This window comes from Microtus ochrogaster, linkage group LG4, assembly GCF_000317375.1.
Source record: "Microtus ochrogaster isolate Prairie Vole_2 linkage group LG4, MicOch1.0, whole genome shotgun sequence".
In the NCBI taxonomy this organism is placed as follows: Eukaryota; Metazoa; Chordata; class Mammalia; order Rodentia; family Cricetidae; genus Microtus; species Microtus ochrogaster.
Window position 1 is genome coordinate 5,651,917 of NC_022030.1, and position 23,013 is coordinate 5,674,929.

At 39.4% G+C, this 23,013-nt stretch overlaps 1 protein-coding gene across 2 annotated transcripts in view; it reads right to left on the reverse strand.

Annotated features, from left to right (window-relative positions):
• Hbs1l (HBS1 like translational GTPase) overlaps positions 1 to 23,013 on the reverse strand; it is a 73,136-nt gene that overhangs the window by 49,094 nt on the left and 1,029 nt on the right. Inside the window, exons 2-5 of one of the 2 annotated variants that reach the window (XM_005360951.3) lie at positions 20,633 to 20,698; positions 10,918 to 11,031; positions 7,804 to 7,998; positions 1,914 to 6,280 (exon numbers count right to left, since the gene is read on the reverse strand). In XM_005360951.3, the coding sequence (XP_005361008.1) occupies positions 4,872 to 6,280; positions 7,804 to 7,998; positions 10,918 to 11,031; positions 20,633 to 20,698 (1,784 nt within the window). In that variant the 3' untranslated portion in view covers positions 1,914 to 4,871. Of the gene's footprint in view, positions 1 to 1,913; positions 6,281 to 7,803; positions 7,999 to 10,917; positions 11,032 to 20,632; positions 20,699 to 23,013 lie in introns of those variants that run through there. The other variant, XM_005360949.2, reaches the window with a different exon arrangement.

Consider the following 23,013-nt stretch of genomic DNA (forward strand, 5'->3'; position numbering starts at 1 on the left):
TACACAGTGAATCTAGGCCAACATGGACAACAGAATAAAACTGTCTAAACAAAGCCAAAATTTAACACATGGTAAAATAGGAATCAGAAGTAACAATTATTATAAGGTCTAATCTATGCAGCATATATACATATATATAACTGTGTTTATAGATACATTTATACATACACACATATCCCTAAAACTTACTAAAGTTAAAGCAGAAAAAAAGTAGACAAAAATTAAGAAATAACAGCTTTAAAAAGAATACAAATAACTTAAAAATATGGAAAGGCAATAGAAAAAATATGTATCTGCAGGTGTGATAACAATTTCCTATGGGGTGGAAATAAGAGAATACATTGAGGTACAGATGCATACGAAGACACCATGACCCAGGATATTATAAAACTCTATATGAACTCTAGTCTGAAGAGAACATAGTCAGGTACAAGAGGGGAGGGGAAGGGAGAAGAGGCTCAAGGAGGTGTGCCCATGAGACTGCACAGTGTAACACTACACATATCAGTTAGAAGAAGGGCTTAAGAAAGAAAAGCAGAAAAATTAGGCAAAAAAAAAGAATACATGAACACTTCAGAAAATTTACTCTGGGTCTAGTGTATGAAATACTTTAAGAGAAAATACACTGAATCAAGAGACTACTTAGATGTTGCTGTAGTTCTTCAAAAGCTAGAAGTCTTGAAAGAAATCACTAAAGATGGGGAATAGTGAATCAGATCCCCTTGATTAATGGACCCCAAATCTGGGTATTCAAATTTTCACTACCATATATCTGCAACCAGAAATCACTACTCAGGGCACTGCAGACATCACTCTCAGACCTGCATGGAACACTGAACAATTAGAGCCATCAACAGATAAGTTCCTAGGTGAGGGCAAACACAGCAACACTATTCTCTTGTTTCAGCTCTAGTACTGTAAACATGTGCTTTTCAGGGTTCATTTGCTCTCATGCTTTTCTATTTTTGCCTTCTTGGAAGAATACTGATATACCTAAAACCCCTAGGCATAAGAAAACTATGAGATACTTTATCAATACAAAGTGAATGTTAGATGAAGTAGTACTTTATGAATCTCTGTGGGCTCAATGTCAATGTATTAATGAGATACAGTAATATATATTAAATAATGTATCTTTAATAGAGGCACGTGTAAAACAAAAGCTATATGCTGAGTGGTTGATGGACATGCAACCAGTGGCTTATCAATTACAGGACACAGTGATCATATATGTCATATAGAAAGAATGTCTCAGTAAATCCTAATTCAGTATTTGCCATCACTCAGTGAAATTATTACCCCAAATAAGAAGAACTGACACTCTCTGCATGCATATATGCATACATAAATGCTTCCTCATACATTATAGACATAAGTGTGGCAATCAGTTATAAGTAGCAGGTCAGGGAGAGAGGAATCAAAGATGACGCTAGGTTTCTGATCTGATAGACAGAGACTGATAAGACAGGAAAAAAGCAAGGAAGCAGCAGTTCAGATGGGGAAAAGACAGACATCAGTTTCAGGATTTCATGTGCTACAACTTGCTATAAATACATGTCTACATCTACCCACCTCTTTGAAGTAAGAATCCTCACACTGTTATCTTGGCATGTCTCCTGCATCTAAAATGTTCTGCTTTAAATAGCACAATATAACCCAAGCATGACAAGGCAGGAAATATGTACTCAATTCTTACTCTTTCCACCATAATCTCTGAAATCAATATTCACCCTAACTCCTAACCTGTATGGCTAATTATGTTTCTATATGACTCATAAAATATCAAATAACACACATATACATGCATGCACGCACACACATCCTACAAAAAGAACTACAAATGATGAAAATATTAGAAGAAATTCTTCACACCAAGACGGATTGTTTTTAGTTCATTTATAGAGACATGAAACAGTAGTACTTTCCACATTAATTACAAAATACCATTCTGAAGTATCAAATTTCTATAGAAACTTCTCAGGGGTAAGAAAACCTATGTTGTAATTTCTTTCAACATAGCTTTTATAAAAATGTACATATACACTCAGAATGTGACATGATTCCAAGAGCCTGAAAATCACTTACACAATTACCAAGTTTTATATAATTATAGGTACAAACGTAAGAGAAATTCCTATTAATTCTTCCCTTTCTAGCCAACATTATTTGTTTACACACATTCCATTATTAAAATAACAGAAAACAATTTCTAAGCTACTACAGAACTCATTTTATAAACAAATATTTATATATTTACTATAAATAAATTTTGTCAACAAATATTATATATATTTGTGGACATAAGAGAAAATTGATGATACATCATTTTTCCAAAATTTAATAATCCAAATATAGGTTCAAGGCCAATCTAAAAAATAGCAGCCATTTACAAACTTGTTCTTTTTCTCTGCACTGTATCATCTTTAGTGCTTCCTTTTATATCCAAAGCACCTTTCTGACATTATCATTGGGGTCACAACTAGATGCAAGATGGCCCAGATACCGCAAGAAAGAAAGGTTGAAAGCCAAGGAGATAAACAGGTGAGAACGTAAATGGGAAAAAAAGGAAAAGCTAAGTGTTCTGTACTGAATGAATTCCTGGTTCTGGACAGTCAATTTTAAGAATTCTGTCCTTTACAATGTCAGGACAAAACACCCATGCACACAATAGAACAAGAAGAGCAAAAAGCAAAAATTTTGAACATTTTTCACATAATTTAGGACTAATTTTATTGTATTCCTATGTAAATAGAGACATCTGGTCATAATACTAACAGAAATGGCTTTGTTTCTCACCATGAATATCTGAAATAGAAAATAAAGTAAGCCTTATACACTCAACATCCCTGAGCTATGAAGACAGCAGTTGGTCAACGAGCAGCAGCCAGTACACATTTGGTGTAAACACCCTAACAACAGTTTGTTTATCAATGAGCACACCTCTATGCCAAGGACCATGGCCACAAGTGGAAGTAGCAAAGAGGTTTCTTGGTTTCACCCTCTGAGTCTCAGAAACTGTGACATTCCCACAGCCAAAAGGGCAAGGCCTTGTCAAGCACATGTCCGACAGTCCAGCAGCCAAGACAAAGTGGTAGTTTCAATCCAAATCAGTCGACAAAGAGACACACGGTCCAGTACAGTTCTCAAAGTATTGTTTTTCTTCTTGAAAATTACTGTTATTAAAAAGTAAAATAATACTATCTATCACACTCTTCAGTGTGGATTAAGTGAGAATTGTGGCTTTATGAGCAAAGAGAACCACTTGCATAAGGCTTACTCTATCCAGAGTAATGATGTGTCACAAACTCAGAATACAATTCCACTCTACACAGGACACTGCCTATACATAACTCTAATTGGTTAGTCACATACAGAAGTCAGCTACTGAACTGATGGTGAAAGACTAGACAACCAAAGAGTAGCTGGGGGTAACCCAATGTTAATGTTAATCCTAAAATGTATGTTCTGGTTTTTATAATCTCCTGGACATTATAAACAATGATATACTCAGTTACAAATACTATGTGGGACTCATGCTGTGGCTCAGAAGAATACTGGATATGGCAGTATCATGTACAGCTAAAACTACTGGAAAAAATTGAATACAACACACACACAAAAAAAAATTCAAGGAATAGTGAAGTAGCTTCCATTCTACTTAGATGGCAGCTACTCAATGTTTACTAAGAAATAGCTTTATGCAAGAAATATAAACACTACTTTTTATTATTCTAGGCAAAAGGTCATTATCCCTGATAAGTAATTTTCCTTGATATTCCTGATTATTAGAAATTAAGTTGGTCAGATATATTTGGCACTAAAATTTTACTATACAACTTTCCAGGAAAAGCAGACATAAGTACCACCTGGAGACTTCTAGAACCACATTCCCAAGGGATCCTCAGAAACCAACTCAGACATCTGAAAAAGCAGTAACAGTGGCTGTATTTAGAAAAATCTTCTCTGGGTGATTCCCAAATTCTAGGACCAGCGCTATTGAAGACATAGCCTTCTCCTACTGACTACAAGCACTCTCATGGGATCTGTCACCTGATAGGTCACTGTCAGGCATACAGTCATCAGGAGCAAAAAGGAAGGGTCCATATCTCATTATTTACTGTAAAGAAACTATTGAAGAAATCTGGCAAAAACCTATTAAAATAACATGCAAACATACTTCCAAACACTTTCTATATGTTTATTTTAAAGAAGACGCCTTCAAAATCTATAAAATAATGTATAAAAATAATTTATGTATTAGTTCAGCTGCAATATATACATGGTCCCTTAAAAGATTTTCATCTTATCATTAAAAATGCACCTCAACCATAATTCATAGTACTTTCAAAAATCAAGAATTTCAAAAGTTTCTAATAGGAAAGTTTTAGTAGTCACCTAAGAAAAATAATAAAACTAGGAATGATGCCAATAATACTTGAAAATATAAGCATATCTCAATTATGCTATGCATCCTAAGAACAAATTTCATACTATAAGCCCAAATAGTTGCACATTCATTTACAAAAGAGCACAAAATAGTTCATAGAAAAAAAATATCTCCTCATAAAACTTAAGAAAGTTGTTTGTCAAATGAAACATCTGATGTTCAATTCACAATGTTTCCATACGCACATTGTAAACATACTCTATGAGCTAGCATTCAAATGAAACCAGTCATTACTCCAAAAAGACATTGTTAAAAAAAAAAAAAAAACTCAGTGCAAAAATCCTTACCAACTTAAGTTGTTAAAATGTACTTAAGACAATTTTAATAAAAATCACAATTTGATCCCATAATTGAAAATGATGCTACAGAGACTTTACATTAAGATTAAAAGGCTTGCAACAGTAACTGAGTTTTCCTCTCATTACTATTCTCTAGTAAATGCTTTCTTTTGATTGGCTTTTACAATGTCATCCGGGGATGCTGATTTGAAGTCAAATGGCGTTATTGCTATAAGAGGACTCATTTCTTTGTCCGACACATCTTGAACTTGTCTGCTATAAAGGAAAGTCTTGTAGAGGTCAAGAGTGCGCCTCCTGCAGCTCTTCAGCGGGTAACGAAGACACAGCGTTGAAGCAAAAGCTGAAGGCCTAGCAGCAAGAGCCTTGGTCCACGCCAGAGACAACGGTGCTTTCTTAGCAAGGGAGCCTCTTTTAGTTTTCTTACTATCCTTAGTAGAACTGGAATTTTTCCCTAACTTTGAAGTTAGAACTTTAGTGTCTGCTGTTGGAGCAACTGATGGGTCAGCTACAGGCTTTGAAACAAACTCTGGAGTTTTTATCAGAACACTAAGATCAATATTTGAATCAATTCCAGGATTTCTCAATTCAGATAAACTGAGCTCAAAGGAATCTCTCTTAATCGGAGACTTGTCTAGTTCAATCGTTTTTGCAATCAAATCAGAAAGGGACAAATTCTCCAGGTCTCTTGTGGGAGAAGTTTTGGAAAATGCCAACGATGACAGAGATCCTGTTAACTCTGATACTTCATTAGAAGACGGAGAGCGGTTTGCCAGTTGTGACAGGGGAAGGGACCCCAAGCTAGCAGATGACTGATTACACAGGTCGGATAAAGTAAAGCACTGGCTGGGACTGTTTTCTCTGTGTTCCTCAACCAGCTCAGCTAGGGATAGACTTTCACACTGGAAAAATGGTAAACTATTATTCTTTACAATATTATTCTTGGCACTTTGTCCAGCTTCAGTGTTTATACTGGGATTAAAATTATTTTCCAATGGGACAGGTAAGTGCAACGGGTTATTTAAACTTCCCAAGATGGTCTGCACTGGCATGCTTTGAAAATCAGGTAGCACACTGCTTTGAACACCCCGAGAAGCACTGGCTGCCATGTTCCCTCTCATCAAGGACTTTAAGTCTGGTATTCCTTTCAGAGTGAAATCCTCCTCGGGAGCACACTCAGATGCAGGAGCATCTGCAGTCTTACAAGGCCCACTCTGCAGACTGACTGTGGGGGACAGACTGACTGACGGCTGATGTGCACAAGGATCTCTTGGCACGTCATCAGTCAGGGGTGTCAGGGACAGCTCCTTTGTTAACTTACATGATTCTAGTTCCTTTTCACTTTGGGGTCTGTCAAGTTTCTTTTTTCTATGAAGTAAATAGTGACTTGGCACAAGTGAAGAATTATGTGATCCATATTTTGCTATTGCACTAGAACAATCAGAAGATTTGCTATTGCTATCCAAATGATTTTCTGATTGAGGGCAAGAATTTTGAACATTTTCAACTGAAACTTCATTAGAGGAAAATAAGACTCCTTACCTTACAAGAGCCATCAATGTTCAGATGAGCGAGTTGACATTTGCAGAAGACAGTCACAGCAACCAAAAGGAGACATGAAATAAGGCATTTAATTACTAAGTGCTTCCTTTGATCACAACTAAAGAGATACATGTTCATTATTTAGCAACAGAGACAATGAGGAAAACAAGAGGACTATTACCTCTAACAACCTAAGATGACCTTCACACTATTTTCACTGCTGTATGTGAGTAAACATTCTAATTTCCACGGATTTATCATGGAATCATAGATTTCATGACTGTGAAGCTCTATCACACTGAAATTGCCATGATTACCATTTTAAAACTTTTTAAACTCTTAAAACTTTAAATTTTAAAACTTCTTTTAAAAAGTAAAAAACTGGGTTCATTTTTCTCTGTACTTTAATACATTAAAAATAACAAGCAAACACCATCTGTGATTTCCTGTGTTCTAGGGACACTTTATTAATAGAGAAGACATTATCATTACAATTACTTAAAAGTACGCCTGAGCCGGGTAGTGGTGGCAGGCAGATCTCTGTGAGTTCAAGGCCATCCTGGTCTACCAGAACTAGTTCCAGGACAGACTCCAAAAGCTAGAGAAACCCTGTCTCGAAAAACCTTAAAAAAAAAAAAAAAGTACACCTGAGTCCCAATCCCCACATGCAGAAACATACTGATTTCACAGGGGTAGGCTGCATGCAATTTTGCAGAGGCCTAACCCAAAGATTAAAGGACATATCAATCCAGTTAACAAATGACCACACTCCCACTAACAGAATCATGCCAATTAATACAACTGTACCTCAGTTCTCATGTCCACAAAATTCTAAACCCCAAACCCACAAATTTAAAATTAAAAACCTATTCTTGTTTTTTATGCATTAGCTAAAAATGAAATATGAAGAGTACAATTTTAATACTTTATATTATTTAATGATACTCAAATAACATGAAATTATAAATATCTATGACCTAAGTACAGAGGAATTTTTATCAATGGCTAGATTCTCAATTCTGTCTCATTTCATTAGGATATAACTATTAGGATATAACTTTTATAAAGTTCAATAAGAAACTAACAAGAAGGAAAATGTCTTCTTTTATCTGATTTTATTTCCTTTGTGCTGTTGGTTATGGAAGCAAACACAAAACTCAAATTAAAATTCCCAAACTGATGCTAGCGCTGGCTCAATAGTCAAGAGCACTGTCAATCTTCTCTTACCGAGGACCATGGTTTGGTTCCCAGCATCCACGCAGTGGCTCACAACCATCCTTAACTCCAGTTCAGGGGATCCAACACCTTCTTTTGACCTCCTAAGACACTGCACACATGTGGGGCACAGATAGAAATGTAGGCAAAACACTCACATACATAAAATAGAAATGCCTTTACTAAAGTGCAAACTAGAAAGCTAACTGATAATAACTGAGATTACTGATGTAGCCAACTAACAACTCAGCAAATTAACTTTTTGCTCAGCACCCAGAAGAGCTAGGAGGAGTGAAAGCATACCTTTCGATGCCTTTCCTGCAGACACTGCTCTTTTGCTCTTCTCCTTCATATTCTGCACATTGTCTTGTTCCAGAACCACTGACAAAGCCTTCTGGACATCAAACTTGTTTTTCAGAATTGCTTCAATCAGTATGTCATCAGGCGCAGCATCTCCCAGTACCTCCCGCATGTGATCAAGGCATGAGTACAGACGAGCTAGAACACACAACAGAGAAAGAGCTGTACTATACAGCATCTTCAAAGAGCTCTCATCGTGAAAGATCTTCACATGTGAACAGAGACTTTTAAATTATACTAGCAAGTCAAACTCTCCTTTTCTTCAGTAGAAATTACTTACAATGGTTATATTTTATCTACTATGCACTGTCTTCTCACATCTCATAAATGAAGAAATCAATGTAATAAATGCTTATAAATAATACTTGAAAAAATACATATAAATTGTATACAACAATACATATTCTCAGTGCAGGATAAGGTTACATGTTCCCAATTGCTTAAAAAATACAAATGGCTGGAGCTGGACAGATGGCTCAGAGGGTAAAGCAGATAGGTACTATTCTTACAGAGGGACCCAAATTTGGTTCCCAAGCACCAACATTGGGTCAATCAGATCAGCCTGTAACTCCAACTCCAGATGATCTAATACCCTCTTTTGAGGTCTCTAGACATCTTCACTCATGTGCACATGTCAACACACAGACATATACATATACACATAATCAAAAATAACAAATATTTAAAAAAAATACAAATGACACACTAACATTTTGAGACAGTCATGGTGAAATTTCTCCCATCACTTCCAGCATGACTAGACAGAAAAGGGGACTGTGTGAGACTATTATAAACTTGTTGGTAATCCCAGGCAACCACTAGCTATATTTCTTACATGTCACAAACCGCTATTTTTTTTGCCAAACTAACTGAGCTCTCTCCATTACCGACAAATATCATCCTTTAAAATTATCAAAATAATTTAAGACCAAAAATAATTAAATCTAAGAAATAAAGACAGAAAGGAACATTCATGGTTAAAACCATAATTAAACCAAGGATTGCACTGCTTAAAGATTTTCATTTTTCTTATAACTAAGCTATGATAAAAATTTAGTATAACATAATCAGTCTTACATCCTTAAGAGATAAAATGGGACCAGGTGCCTAGAGGCTAAAGAATCAAAACAGATACTCATTTGTGTATATGCACAATTACCCTGATTTTGTTAGCTCCTGACATTTAAGAAAATATTTATTCCCTATATGAGTGTTTTGCCTCACACTGATAATATCCAATCCTCACAGAAATGCTGTATGCCACACATGTCACAGAATGTAATTCACCTCAAAAGTTTCTGTGTTGAACATGATAAGGCATCTACTATCAATACTTAATACTTCCCTTAGTAAAAGCTATTCTGCACTTTCTAATTACAAAAACAAATTCCTTAAATACCAAGACAATTTTGCTTTGGCTCTGTGTAAGATTTACACAGGCTTTCCCTGTTACTAGGAAAGAATCATGTATTGAACTAATACATGAATCACTGAAACTGGATGGCAATATTTAACAGAACAGGTATCAGAACGTCTAATCATTAATCATAGTATCTATCCCTACACATTCATAAAGAGGAAAAGTAGTAAGGAGGTGTAAAGTGGAGACTACAGTCAGGATGGCCTAATCAATCCATAGCCTATTCGTGTTCCTATGAAATAAAACTTACCAATAAGGCCAGGCAGATTCAGAGTGTTAATAGAGAGCCTGCTAAGCAGGTAGTTAACATGGGTCACAATTATCCCTGCTATGTAAGTAGTTACATGTCAGGATGGAAAGTTAGCCTCCTTTCTCAAATAACTTGGACTTAACCACTGACCACAGAAGCACAGGTGGCAGAAAAAGGACTCTATTCTACTCCTGCCTTCTTATCCCTCATGACTATGCTAACACTCCTGAGTACAGACAGCACTACCTGTCCATGTCCAAGTCAATCTACAGTTGACAAAATTTAATTTCTCCTACTTTCTGATTTATGTAGTTATGCCTTCCTTCTATTTACCCTAATTTTGTTAGCTCCTGCCATTTAAGAAAATATTTATTCCCTATATCTGAGTGTTTTGCCTTCATGTATGTATGTGCATCATGCCCAAGTCTACTGCCCCAGAGGTCAGTAGCGAGTATCTGATCCCATGGAACTGGAGTAATGGATGCTCTGTGGACCAACATGTGGGTGCAGGGAACTGAATCCAGGTCTCCTAGAAGAGCAGCAAGTGCTCTTAACCACTGAGCCGCCTTTCTGGCCCCAGTAATTGTTTTATTAACATAGTCAAAGATCAGCTTACAGATCTCCCACTTCTTTCTGTTTCCAAGTCAATTATAAACTTTACATGAACAACATGTATAGGAAAAGTACAACTGCAAAGGGGGAGCAGAGCTCAGCCTCACTCATTCTCCAGACAGCCTTACTCACATACCTGGCCAGCTTACTCTATCAATCTATGGTTTAAGAAATTCTTGAAGCAATGTCACATGTGAACCCTATTAGTAAAAGGAAGCTGAAACATAGCTATTCTTTTCAAATGTTTAAGAGTTAAAAGTAAGCAAACAATCAGTGCTGCTACTCCTTACAGGTTCCATCTTGACTTCACTCACAGACATAACAGCTGCGGTTGTTACTCTGGGTTACTCTGCTTTTCAGAGGTTTCTTCCTTAAACTTCTTGGAAGCTACCCTTCTTGTAAATAGAGCAACTCCTGTCCTTAAGTCGTCAGCTCTCTAAAACCTCATGGACCACAGTTCTTTAAAAACTGTTTCAACAAATCACTGAATTTCTCTTCCTTGTAAAACATGAAAGAATGAGAAAACTCAGTCAAAAATCCCAGTTATTCAACAGCTGATAGGCTTAATGGAATCAAATTCTCAATCATACACTTCAACAGACTTCTCAATAGATACATTAAATAAGATGCAAATTTTCCTTCAAAGAATAAGATATGCTTGTATCATTACTGTTCATATTCATTACTATGAATAATCTCAATAAACTTTATAAATTCTTACTTGGTGATTAATCATTTTCAGCTAATGAAGATATGATAATTTAAAAAGCCATACCTTGGTCAAGTTCACTTAATTGGTGATTCAAAAGAGAATTAGAAGACTCTTTCAGATCTTCATAACCATATTCTTCTACAGGGTTGTCACGTCGTGAGTAAATAAACTGAGCAGCTAAAATACAAAATGAAGAATGCTGTAATATAGCCAGTTCCTAACTTTTTCTCATTTTTTAACAAAAATTAAGACAAAGGAGATGAGACTATAGTTCATTAGTAAAAGCTTCCCTGATGGAGGAAGGTCATTGGCTAATAAAGAAACTGCCTTGGCCCATTTTATTGGTTAGAACATAGGTAGGCGGAGTAGGCAGAACAGAATGCTGGGAGGAAGAGGAAGTGAGCTCAGTCTCGACAGCTCTGCTCTCTGGAGAGACGATATAGCTCAGCTCTTGGGGGCAGACGCAGACCCAGAATGGACATAGGCTAGAATCTTTCCCGGTAAGACTGATGCTACACAGATTATTAGAGATGGGTTGATCGGGATATGAGAATTAGCCTGTAAGGGCTAGAGTTAATGGGCCAAGCAGTGTTTAAAAGAATACAATTTGTGTGTTGTTATTTCGGGGGTAAAGCTAGTCAGTGGCGGGAGCTGGGTGACGGAATGCAACCCGCAGCTCCCTACAACACTTCCCTAGTGTGCATAAGGCCCTGGGTTTGATTCTCAATACTGAAGCTGAGAAATGCCATTGAAGGCACTAAAGCAGAAAGAAACAGAGGAAAACATCAGTATGTACTGCTCTGGTCTCTGTACGCTAATGTACAGAAGGAAGGCATCTACATTCACACGCATGCATTCACTATACACACACACGTGCATGATTACACACACAAATCTGATCACCACTTACAATCACTTTGACAAGTGATGAAATTACAAATATTCCAAGACAATATAAATTCTACCCAAGTTGTAGTCAAAGCCCTTAGACTAGCACCTCACTAATCTCTTGTTGTTCTTCCTTCCTTCCCCCAGTCTCCAAGACCATTCCGTTCATTTCATCCTTGCCCACTATTATGCTCCTTTATTTTCTCTTGGTACTGATATTTCAAAGCACACATCAAACTTATTTGCTTAAAAAAACACTCAAGATGTATTTGCATAGTGAAGTCAATATTAAATTTTGCTATCGAAGAAACACTAATTTTGCCAGATTCCAAAAGGCTGCCAAAAGCATAAGTCCTAAATTTAAAAATATATATTTTTTGGAATTATTTTAATTGACTCTTTGTGAATTTCATATCACATAACCCAATCGCACTCGTCTCCATGTCCGCCCGCCACCCTTCAAACCTCCCCCAGAAAAGAAAACAATCTCGCTGTGGAAACTGCAGTGTGCCACACACAAAGTATATCCTTTGACCAAAAATGTTCATTGCAATGAGACACAGGTCTGGTTCCAGGCCTCGGGTTTCTGCTACACTATCAATACCAGATCCTCACTGGGACTCCTCTCCAATATCCTCTTGTTGCGCTGTGTCACAGAGATCCTGCAGTTTTGATTACACAGGACTGGGCCCTTCAGACTCCAGCAGCTCACAGATGGGGTAGATGTTGGAGTAGGCCAACTCAAAGCCCCAGATCTGGGTCTGGATGGTAGCTGAATTGGTCATCCCACCTGCTCTGCTGTGCCTGTACCGCTAGGGCCAGCTCTCCCACTTTTCCCAGGGAAGGGGTACAGCTGACTTTCCTGCCTGTGAAAGCTGGCAAAGGCAGGACTGGATCTCCTGCACTGGTGCCATCGGGGCCGACTCTCCAGCACCGTCCTGGCAAGGGGCAGGGCCTATTCACCAAAGTGCTCCAGCCAGCACGGGGCAAGGTCAGCTATCCTGTGCTGGCACTCCATGGCCAACAAGAGGCAGGGCCAGCTCTCTTACACTCATGCCCTCAGAGCTCTCCCACACCCACACCACCAGAGCGAGAGGTGCAGGCCTGCTCTCCTGGGCAGCCAGCAAGGGGTGGGGCCAGCAGTCCTGCCAGCAGTAAGGGGCATGTCCAGCTAAGCAGCACACTCAGATGTGGCTTCAGGCAGCAGCCTAGACAAAGGTCATCCACTTGGCCTTTGACGGTAACACAGGCCATGGACATCAACACAGACACCGGCTATAGGAGGGCTTCAGACCCAGACATGGCCTTCAGGGGCAGCACACAGTGACACCACAGCCCCAGGACATCAAGCATGGCTACTCGTATAGGCCTGTTCCTCACCGCCATGGCATCTCCAGTTCCACCTCTCTCCAGAGTGCATGAACCACCCACTTTTCTTTCTCTCCCTTCTCTCCATCACGTACTCTATCTTCCCATCTCTCTATTACATATTTGTTCAGCGTAGTGGCATCTGCTGCCCCAGCCACAGATTTCTAGATTTATGTAATGTGTAAATATTTTGCTTCAGTGTAGGTCTGTATATCACATGCATGCGATGTGCCCTCACAGGTCAGAGAGGGCACTGGATCCTCTAGAACTGAGGTTATGGGTTCCCTCTGCAGGAACAAGTGTGAGCTTAACCCCTGAGCCATCATCTCTCCAGTCCTCAATAGACCTTAAGTTTTCAACAACTCATTTTCCAATCATACAGTGCCACCATAAACCAGCGGCATGTATCTAAAACTTTGACTTTGGCAGTAGTGGCGCACACCTTTAATCCCAGCACTTGCACTTGGGAGACAGAGGCAGGAGGATCTCTGTGAGTTTGAGGCCAGCCTGGTCTACAAAGTGAGTTCCAGGACAGCCAGAGCTACACAAAGAAACCTTGTCTTGAAAAACCAACCAAACAAACAAACCAAAAACCCAAACTCTGGCTTGCAGATATTAGCCCATGTTTCTCTAACATGCTGACTGTGCCACTGTGCCATCATTTATGCAAGCCCAAAGTCTGGGCACATTCACCTCAACTGGACACCACTGAGCTTCATCCTCAAGACTGTTCGACTGCAAGGAAGTGAAGTTAGTATGTTAAGGCAGAAACACAAATGCAGCACAATAAAGCAAGGCATTATGGGTCTTTCCATCATTTCACTTTCCATAAGAACACAGTAAGCCCACTGCCCAGAATTCCTACACTGGACTTGAGCATGGCTCCAGGAAGGTATTAATGTTGGAAGAGAAACCACCTCCAAAATTTATAGATAATGCAGAGAATATAAAATACAGCCCACATATAAAATTTGTAATCAGAAATCAGCCATGAGTCAATGAACTATAGATTAGCAGGTAAGAAAACAACTGTAGTGTCACACTTTAAAGTCCAAATGAATAACAGTTACCAAGTATTAGAGAAACAAATTAATCACTAGACTGGAGCAGTTACGATAAAGGAAATTAAGGATATAGTAAAAAAAACTAAAGACTCAACAAGGGGAAAATTCAACACATGCAGAAAAACTGAGAACCAAATGTTTCCTTTCCACAGATTAGGTCATCAAAATTGATATATAAGGGAATGAGGAGGGGATACACGAAAGATGCTTTAGTTTAAAAAAGGCCACTCTGACAAGCCAGCATTCCTTGGGAAGTCTGATTTCTACTGCCCTGTAACTACACTGGGACTAACTTCTGCACTCTCAGCCTCAGCCTTGTCCCACATGCTTAACGTGAATATTTGCCTTTGCACCATTACTTTATACTTCGCTCAGCCAAGCTTCTGCCTTTGTAAACTATAGAGTCCTGCACCTGTATTCACCGGAAGCTAATGCATCTCTCTAGACGTGCCAGCACTTTCACTAAAATAGTTACTGGTTTTGTTAGGTTTCTTAGCTTAAATGACCTATCCTAATCTTATTATCCCTGTAATTAGTCTTACTTTTGAATACCACAAAGTATTTCAGAAAGGCACACATATGATTTACATATATGTGTATCCTTCTGCAACTTATTCAAGGAGATAAATTAGTATTACAGATAAAAGACTGAAGAAACATCCTGTTTCAGATTCTGTAGTACCTTTTCCATTGTTAAAATCTCATAGAGATGAGTCTTATAGCCAGAGGGCACCTTAACATCATGTAATATAATACTTAGATTGATAGTCTTTTATTTCTAGTGATCTAAAATAAATCCTTAAAATCTGACATTTTAGATTTACTCTATCAGCTATAATAAAAATGGGTGTCATTTTCTGCCTAGAGTTCTACAAATTGTTTTTCAGACTTTCCTAAACTCTTTTCTGCTTAGTCCAACATTAACTGTGCAATTTCTCCAACTATGTTTCAAACTACTGTGATCCAAGAAATTGACTATCAGTCCAATGCTGACTGGGATAATAAATCGGACACTTCCTTCAACAAACTTCACTCTAGAGGTTTCCATAGCAAAGCAGAAGTTCTTACTTATAAGCTCCTATGCCACCTGCTAGAAGCTTCTATTTCTGGGGGTATTCCTTACTGTTACACCTTCTCAAACAAAAACTTTCAATTTCCAAACTCATACTATAGCCATTGAAGCCCTTGCTAGTGGTTGGGATTGCCACAGAGGCCAACAGAATAAGGAGCCATAGAGGCTGAGATCAGGAAGAGACAGAAAGGGTAGGACACAGCAGACAGAAGGTAGTCCAAACTTTGAAGTTGAAATCAAAGCCTAAAAGGCAACTAGTACAAATAAAAATCAAAACAAGGGTGAAAATATAATAAAAGTGAGAATTTTTTTAATTTTAAATCTTAAGCTTCAGTGCATTTTTTGAAAGTTATTCATGGTAATTTTTAAATTCAAGCTATTTTGACATACATCAAAGTCCAAGGAATTCCAATTCTAAGTCCTGAAACTGCCCACAACTATTTCCTACACATTTGTGTGCGTATTAAAGACACAGCTCTCAGCATCCTCCCTGAAAAAAAGGCATGAACATTGTATTTAACAATTACTCTTTCTTTCATACTAGCAGGGAAGCTTAAGAGAAACACTGTCCTGCCTGCACATCTTTAATCCCAGCCCATGGGAGGCAGAGGCAGGCAGATCTTTGTGAGTTTGAGGCCAGCGTGGTCTGCATAGTATGTTCCAAGACACCCAGAGCAACATAGTGAGACTCTGTCTTGAAAAAGCCAAACTAACAAACAAACAGACAAAAAACAGAGAAAGAAAAGACACTGTCCTACAAGCCCCACCTCCAATCTGCCCAGTGTAGTCTACTGTCCATCCTCCGTCACCTGCTAAACTCTCTCCCTGTCCAAATGCCTCCAGTCAAAAGGGACAGATATAAAATGAAAAAGATCTTTCACAATCTGGTTCCCATTTTCTGTTCTGGTTCCTAGTCATCCCAGGCTTCTTCCATACTATAACTTGCATGAACTCTGAATCTCCCAGAACAGAAAGCACTCAGTAGCCACCACTCTACCTACATACTCCCCAGTTTCCCAGCCCACGCACCTTTCCTGTCAAGCATGCTCAGGAATGTTCTCCACCCATCAGAATTCAGCAGTTAACTGTCTGAACAGGACCTCACACCACTGCTTTTCAGTAAAAAGACCAAAAAGAGGGGGGAAGGAGGTGCTCTTCTTACACACAAATTGATACTGGGTATTGATTTTGAACTAAAATATATCAAAGGGATATTTTCAACTCACATTAACTGAAACAAAATACATTATTCAAATTGCTTTTCCGGGTTCTTTTGTTATTACTGCCCTGACAATCATTCAACAATCAGTATGAAAAATCTTTCTAAAGGAAATTTTTAAGAGTTACATTTTAAAATCACCTTTTATCAAGAAAAATATGCTTAGAAATCAAAATACGTGTATTTGTGACTAAAGTTTAGAAGTTTCTATTAATTGGCAAAGCAACTCAATTAAAGGCTTTATTAGACCATGAGTACAATATGTATGCTCACCTCTTGAATGAACAAAAGAAGGTTAGTGTTAGGAGCCAATTTTCTCCTAAAATCATTGCAGGAACCATCACCCTGGGGAGTCTACAGAGAACCCCACACCCATAATTGTGTTAGGAATAGTTCTATTGACAGAGCCTACCCCACACCCAAATTGGCTGATAGAGAGATATCTGTTAGCGGAACCTACCCCACATTCCAAACTATCTAGAGAGCTAGGTGTGTCAACTTGTGACCTCTTGGCCTAAACTACATAGGGAACTAGGTGTGGCAACTCCTGACTTCTTGGCCTACAGTGACCTGACCGAAGATAACCTCCTGCCTACGTGACCAAAACGGACCACGTGACCAACGTGAACTACGTGGCAAGAGCTCAGGCCCCTGTACCCACCCCCCAACTCCATACCCTATATAAGTTGTACCCCATCTCTAATAAACTGAGGCTTCGACAGGAATTCCAGCTTGGCCTCATTCCTCTTTTCTAGCCCATATCTTCCAGATACCGCCTCTCCGGGACCCTGGAATAACTGAACTGCCAGACGGGTTACTAACCCTAGACGAGGTAACCCATCAAGGCAATCAACAGGTTAGAGTTTTATTCCCTGAGCTACTCAATACATCATTTATTCATTAATTCCCTAAATGAGACATACTGTCTACAGGGTATTCAGATACTGAGGTGCCTGATCTTCTCACCTGAGGAATTACCACCCAGGATGGCCCGCAAGCATGTCTGTGGGGGCATTTATTTGCATAAACCCTTTCCTCCTCGAGTGGCTTTTATGTCCTGGTGTTTTATTACAACCACAAAGGAGCAAATTGGGGCAGATAGCAACCATGACAGCAGTAATGAAGAGGCGGTTCTGCTTCACAGAGCAGCCAAAAGCCCACAGCTCTGCCACAGGCTGCTGCTTTAAATATCAGAAACTATTATAAAACTACTCATTTCTTATTGGAAATTACCTGAAAACACACATTAAAAAATAACCTAGGCCCAGCACATGGTGCTCAGGCCTGCTATCCTAACTTCTGAGACTCTGAAACAGGGAATCCCTGATGTGGGACAATGCTTTTCTACACTATGAATATGTATTACTCTCATTGGTTAACGAAAAGCTGACAGGGCCTGCCTAGCTGGGCAGGAAGTTAGGTGGGAAAGCCAAACTGGTAATGATGAGAAAAAAGAGGTGGAGTCAGGAGAGGTCAGCTGCTGCCCAGCAAACAGCAGGTGAAGAAAATGAGTAACAAGTCATGAGTCACATGGCAAAGCATAAATAGAAATATGGGTTAATTTAAGTATAAGAGTTAGCCAATAACAAGCCTGAGCTACTGGCAAAGCATTTATAAGCAATAGTAGTAAGCTTCTGAGTCGGTTATTTGGGACTGGGCAGTCAGGACAGGAAACATCCATTTACAAATTCCAGACTGCAGGTTAGCCTGTGGTGTGTGTTGGGATCCAAGGCAGCAGAGGCTAGAGTGTGTTCTGGTCTAATGCTACTGCTACGCCACACACTTTCCTTTCTTGACTGTTTGTGGTGGAGTGTTCTGGTTATTGCTGTCTTCCTACAAGGTGGTGTTGGGTCTCACACATGCCTACTAAGCTACATGCATGCCTACTAAGCTACATTTCACACCCTGTAAATGTGCTAGAAAATAAAAAAAATCATATTCTCATGCTTTTGTTAAAAATGAGTTTATCAAAGAAGCAAAACTATTTAACTACATACTGTTCAGTAGACTTCCTATTGTACACAAAACAACTCACAGCCTGGGTATCCAGAATCTGAACAATGCAGGATTCGCATGAAGCCATGAGAGACACACAGAACTCTCTGATCAAGGCATCAAGTAAGCCAGGCCCATACATGTAAATCTCCGGAAAACTTCTGAAAGAGTAACTTTTGTGCTGTTAGAACACTAGGTACTACCTAGAGTTTAACTATTAATTTGCACCAATTGTGAGCAATCACTGCTGTACGAAGAGTCCACTTTCATGGAAACCATATTCAACAAACCTTGTAGATCTCAACTTGCCTTTGAGACACAGTCTCTGTAGTCCTGACTGGTCTAGAACTTGCCATATACACCAGGCTGGCTTCAAACTCAGAGATCAGCCTGCCTCTTACTCGAGTGCTAGGATTAAAGACATGTGCCACCACACCTAGCAGACCTTGACTCTATAAGCGTCTCAAATCCATAACTAAGCACTACTATTCTTTCCCTAAATAAATGGTTCCCAAATGCCAGTCTAATACTCCAAATACCCCTGATCAAAATTTACTATCTGTGTTATTCTTTTGGTCTCTGGTCCCTTTAAAGGACAAGCCACGCCCACTCCCCCACGACCTCTGACCTCTAGTCGCCATCTTGAATCTCTTACTGTCCTCTTGGTGTGCACATTGTCTCTCTGTCTCCCTCTCTTTTTCTCTTCCCCTCTCCCTCTCTCTCCTCTAAGTAATAAATGTTCAGTTCTGATTCATACTATGTGTCTGTCACATGTCCCTACCCACGCACTGGCTTGCCAGACTCCAGGGCCTGGCACCCGCCCACCCCACTGGGGACTCGCCAGCATTTCCCGCTGCTAGCTGCTCGGGGAACCGCCCGGGGATTTTTGGCATAAAAATCTGCCTTCAGAGATCTTAGGATTTCACTGTAGGGCCCAGGTTTACCCTTGTTCTTGGGGTTCATCTTGAGGACAGTTTCTGGTCAGCCAGCTAAAACATTGTTTGTTCCTGTGCTCCCTCTGCCCCACCTGGTGATTAGCTGTAGGGCATTGTTTACCCCATCTTTGGTATGGTAATTTCCCACCTGCCTGGGCAGAAATCCTTGTGCAGCAGCTAGGTACATAAGGATTTCCCCAAGGTTGAATAAATGGCATTCGGCTAATCTCCTTTCGATTGACCCAGGTCTTTTGTGTTCTTCCAATCTCCAGGCCCTTGCCCAACTTGCATACGGTACAGTGGCGTGCGAACTGTACCGAGGAGGTAACACAGAATCTCACTATGATCAACTGACATCTTAATGATTTATATAACCGTGTAATACAGAGACTTATTAGAAAAATAAGTCTTCAAAGCTTTCCTTAAACTGCTTCATTTTTGTTTAAAATGGGTAAGTGGGTAAGAACTCTTACTATACAAGCATGAGGGTCTGAGTTCAAATCCCTAGTACCCATGAAAACCAGGCGTGGCCATGTACATGTCTGTAACCCCAGTGCTTTGGGTGGCAGAGATAGCAGGATCCCTGAGACTTGCTGGCTACCAGCCTATGAGAGATACTGTCTCAAAGAACTAATATGAAGAGTAACACAAGATACCCGAGGCTCTCCCACACTCCCCACGCATGCACACAAGTATGCACCTACACCAACACAGATCACACGCACACACACACACAAAACTCATAAAAGTTATTCATGAGTAAGAAACTCTTACAGGTGAACTTGGTGGGGCATACTTACAAAGCCATCTAAGTATGGCCAAAGCTGGAGGACCACCAAGAATTCAGGGCCACCCTGAACTATATATATAAAGTCTATTTTCTGTTTTCAAATAAACCATTACAAAAACTTTACATTTTAAAATGTGAGTATATAAATAAATATACACATATCTTGTTTTGTTTGTTTCGAGACAGGCTTTCTCTGTGTAGTCCTGGCTGTCCAGAACTTGCTCTGGACACCAGGCTGGCCTCAAACTCACAAGAGGTCTGCCTATCTCTGCCTCCCGAGTGCTGGAATTAAAGGTGTGTACCACCACTAACCAGCTTCATATCTTTTTAGGACTTATGTATTATAGTCTTATGACTCTAGTCCAGGATGACAATCATACTTACTTTTAAACAGTCAAATCAAAGAAATAGTTTTTTGGCTTTTTGTTTGTTTGTTTTACAACTTACCTGTTGATGGTGAAATACAATAATCATCCTCCACAGACTGGCCATACAAATCATCTTCTTCGAAATCTAAAACACGAAACAGATTCATTGACAAGTTCAATCAGTCTTCTATATTAATGAGGAAGCACCTGAATTATCTACAAAATAAATTAAAATAGCAACTGCCAAAGAACCTGAATGTCTACTTTTCCATAAATTCCAAGAATTCTACCCACAAAGCAGACACCCACTTAACCTAAATTACGGACAGTCTATCTTTAAATATGTACCTTCTGTTTTTTAAGCTGACTGGGCTTTATTTAATTTTCCCACATCTGCCACGTGATCAAAACTCAGTAATAATCCAGTAGATTTATAAATGAATTATCTAATTGATCACAAAACCTAAGGTAAGCCACCCAATGCTCTCCCTAGGCAAACATCTTTACAAAAAAGGGAGTGTAGGGTACAATCCAACCAAAGTCACTCTCCGTGAGAACCAGGAAGCCTAACTTTCGTGACCCCGAGTCTTCAAGTGAAGTATGTAAGTGGAGCGAGTCGGCCTTGGCGGAGCATGTTCTCTAGGAAGGCTCAGCTGCCCCTTTACCTCCGGCAGCCACCTCTGACTTCTTGTCTTCAATGCATAAGAAATTATTGCTCCTTCTAGGAAAAACTTAGTTCCGTCAAGTACCTGGCATACGTGGGACACTAAATTAATGTGTTCATAAGTTAATGAGTCAAATTATTTAAAACCCTGCAAGAAACATAAATTTATACCTGAGACTCTTAAAGAGACATTTTCAGGACAAAGTGTGCACATTTCCAGCTCTGTCAATGCCAAAAGCCTAGCAGCCCAGAAGAGTGATTACAAAGCTGTATGATAAGTGCTCAACGTGAGAAATAAAGTGACCTGGGAACATACATGTGAACTTCTCGAGGAACAGAACATGCAAACCAATTCCACAGGAGAAAGTAGCCAGCTTTCTAGGGCACTCATGCTGCAGGAGCAGCATGCTTAAAGGCTAAGACCAAAAATCATGGCAATTAAAATTTGTATGACTGCTAGTATTGGATAAAAATATGTGAGATTCCAAAAAAAAAAAAAAAACCAGACTTTAATCCCAAATTTAAAAAATGTTATTCACAACCCCAAAAAATATATCTTTTGATATAACAAATCATTTTTACTAGTTCAGGTGGCCTAAAGAGCTATAATATTAAAAATAGGGAGAAAATTCTTCCTGCCATCTTCCTAAAGTGGTTCATTTATTTCTTAAACAAAATATTGGTATGGTTTCCTATACGCACGGCATCGTACCAGCCACTAGACTACACATAGGATTAAGCAGGGCTTTTAAACGAGCTGAGTCGGGCTGCACATGCAGAAGAATTGCTTGCCCATTATGCACAAAGTCCTAGGTTCCAACTGGTGGTACTACATAAGCCAGACCTCAAAGTCCATGACTGTCATCTATCAACTGGGAAACAGAATCAGAGGCAGGAGGATTAGGAGTTCATCTCCTTGGCTGGATAGTGGATTCAAGTCCAGCACAGGCTACATGAAGATGTCTCAAAACAAGCAAAAACACTAGTTGAGGCAGTCATGAAAAATACTCCAAAGGACACAGAAAAAAAGAAGCAGGTGTTACAAAGAGGAACCAAAAGGTTTTAGACCTCAGACTAAGGAAGTTAAAAATACTTTTATGAATTTTTAATTATTCAAAGTCCAAAGGGAAGCCTTTGGGGAGAAGACAACTAGACATTGAAAACAAATTATACTTTTGTAAGCAAGGAGGGAGAAACATCCCATGACAGGGCGGGACAGGCGTGGTTATGATGTCACCAATTGTTACAAAGAAGTATAACCTGACTTCAGGTAGCCAAGACAGGATGACATCACCAACTGTTACAAAGAAATATAACCTGACCTTGGGTAGTCAAGACAAGAAGGTATTCAGCACTGAGTCTCAGAGGACACACAACTCTTGTCAAATACTTCACACAGAAATCCTGGCATTACACTGTGGGGAACCTCTCATGTTAACCAGCTGCTCCTTTTAGACAGTCCTAAACATCTTAAGCAGTGCCCAGCACTCAGTTATCACTGAAGGAGGAAATAAGGTACTAAAGAGAAGAGTGTCCTTCGCTTTGTATCTACAAAATCTCTCCCGGTCTAAAGTCATTCCTCAGTGGCCATGGCCACAAGGCATTTTATACATCCGCTACAAGACAGTGGTCGTCGTCAGCAAAGGAAGACATTCCAGGCAGACTGGGTTCCAGTCTCCAAAGGCAGCACGGAGTGTTAGCTGTCCAACCATATCTGAACACAGTGATGCTCAGTCTCCCAGGGGTGTCACTAACAACAGATTCCTTCAACGGCACGCTCTCCAGTTTACAAAGCT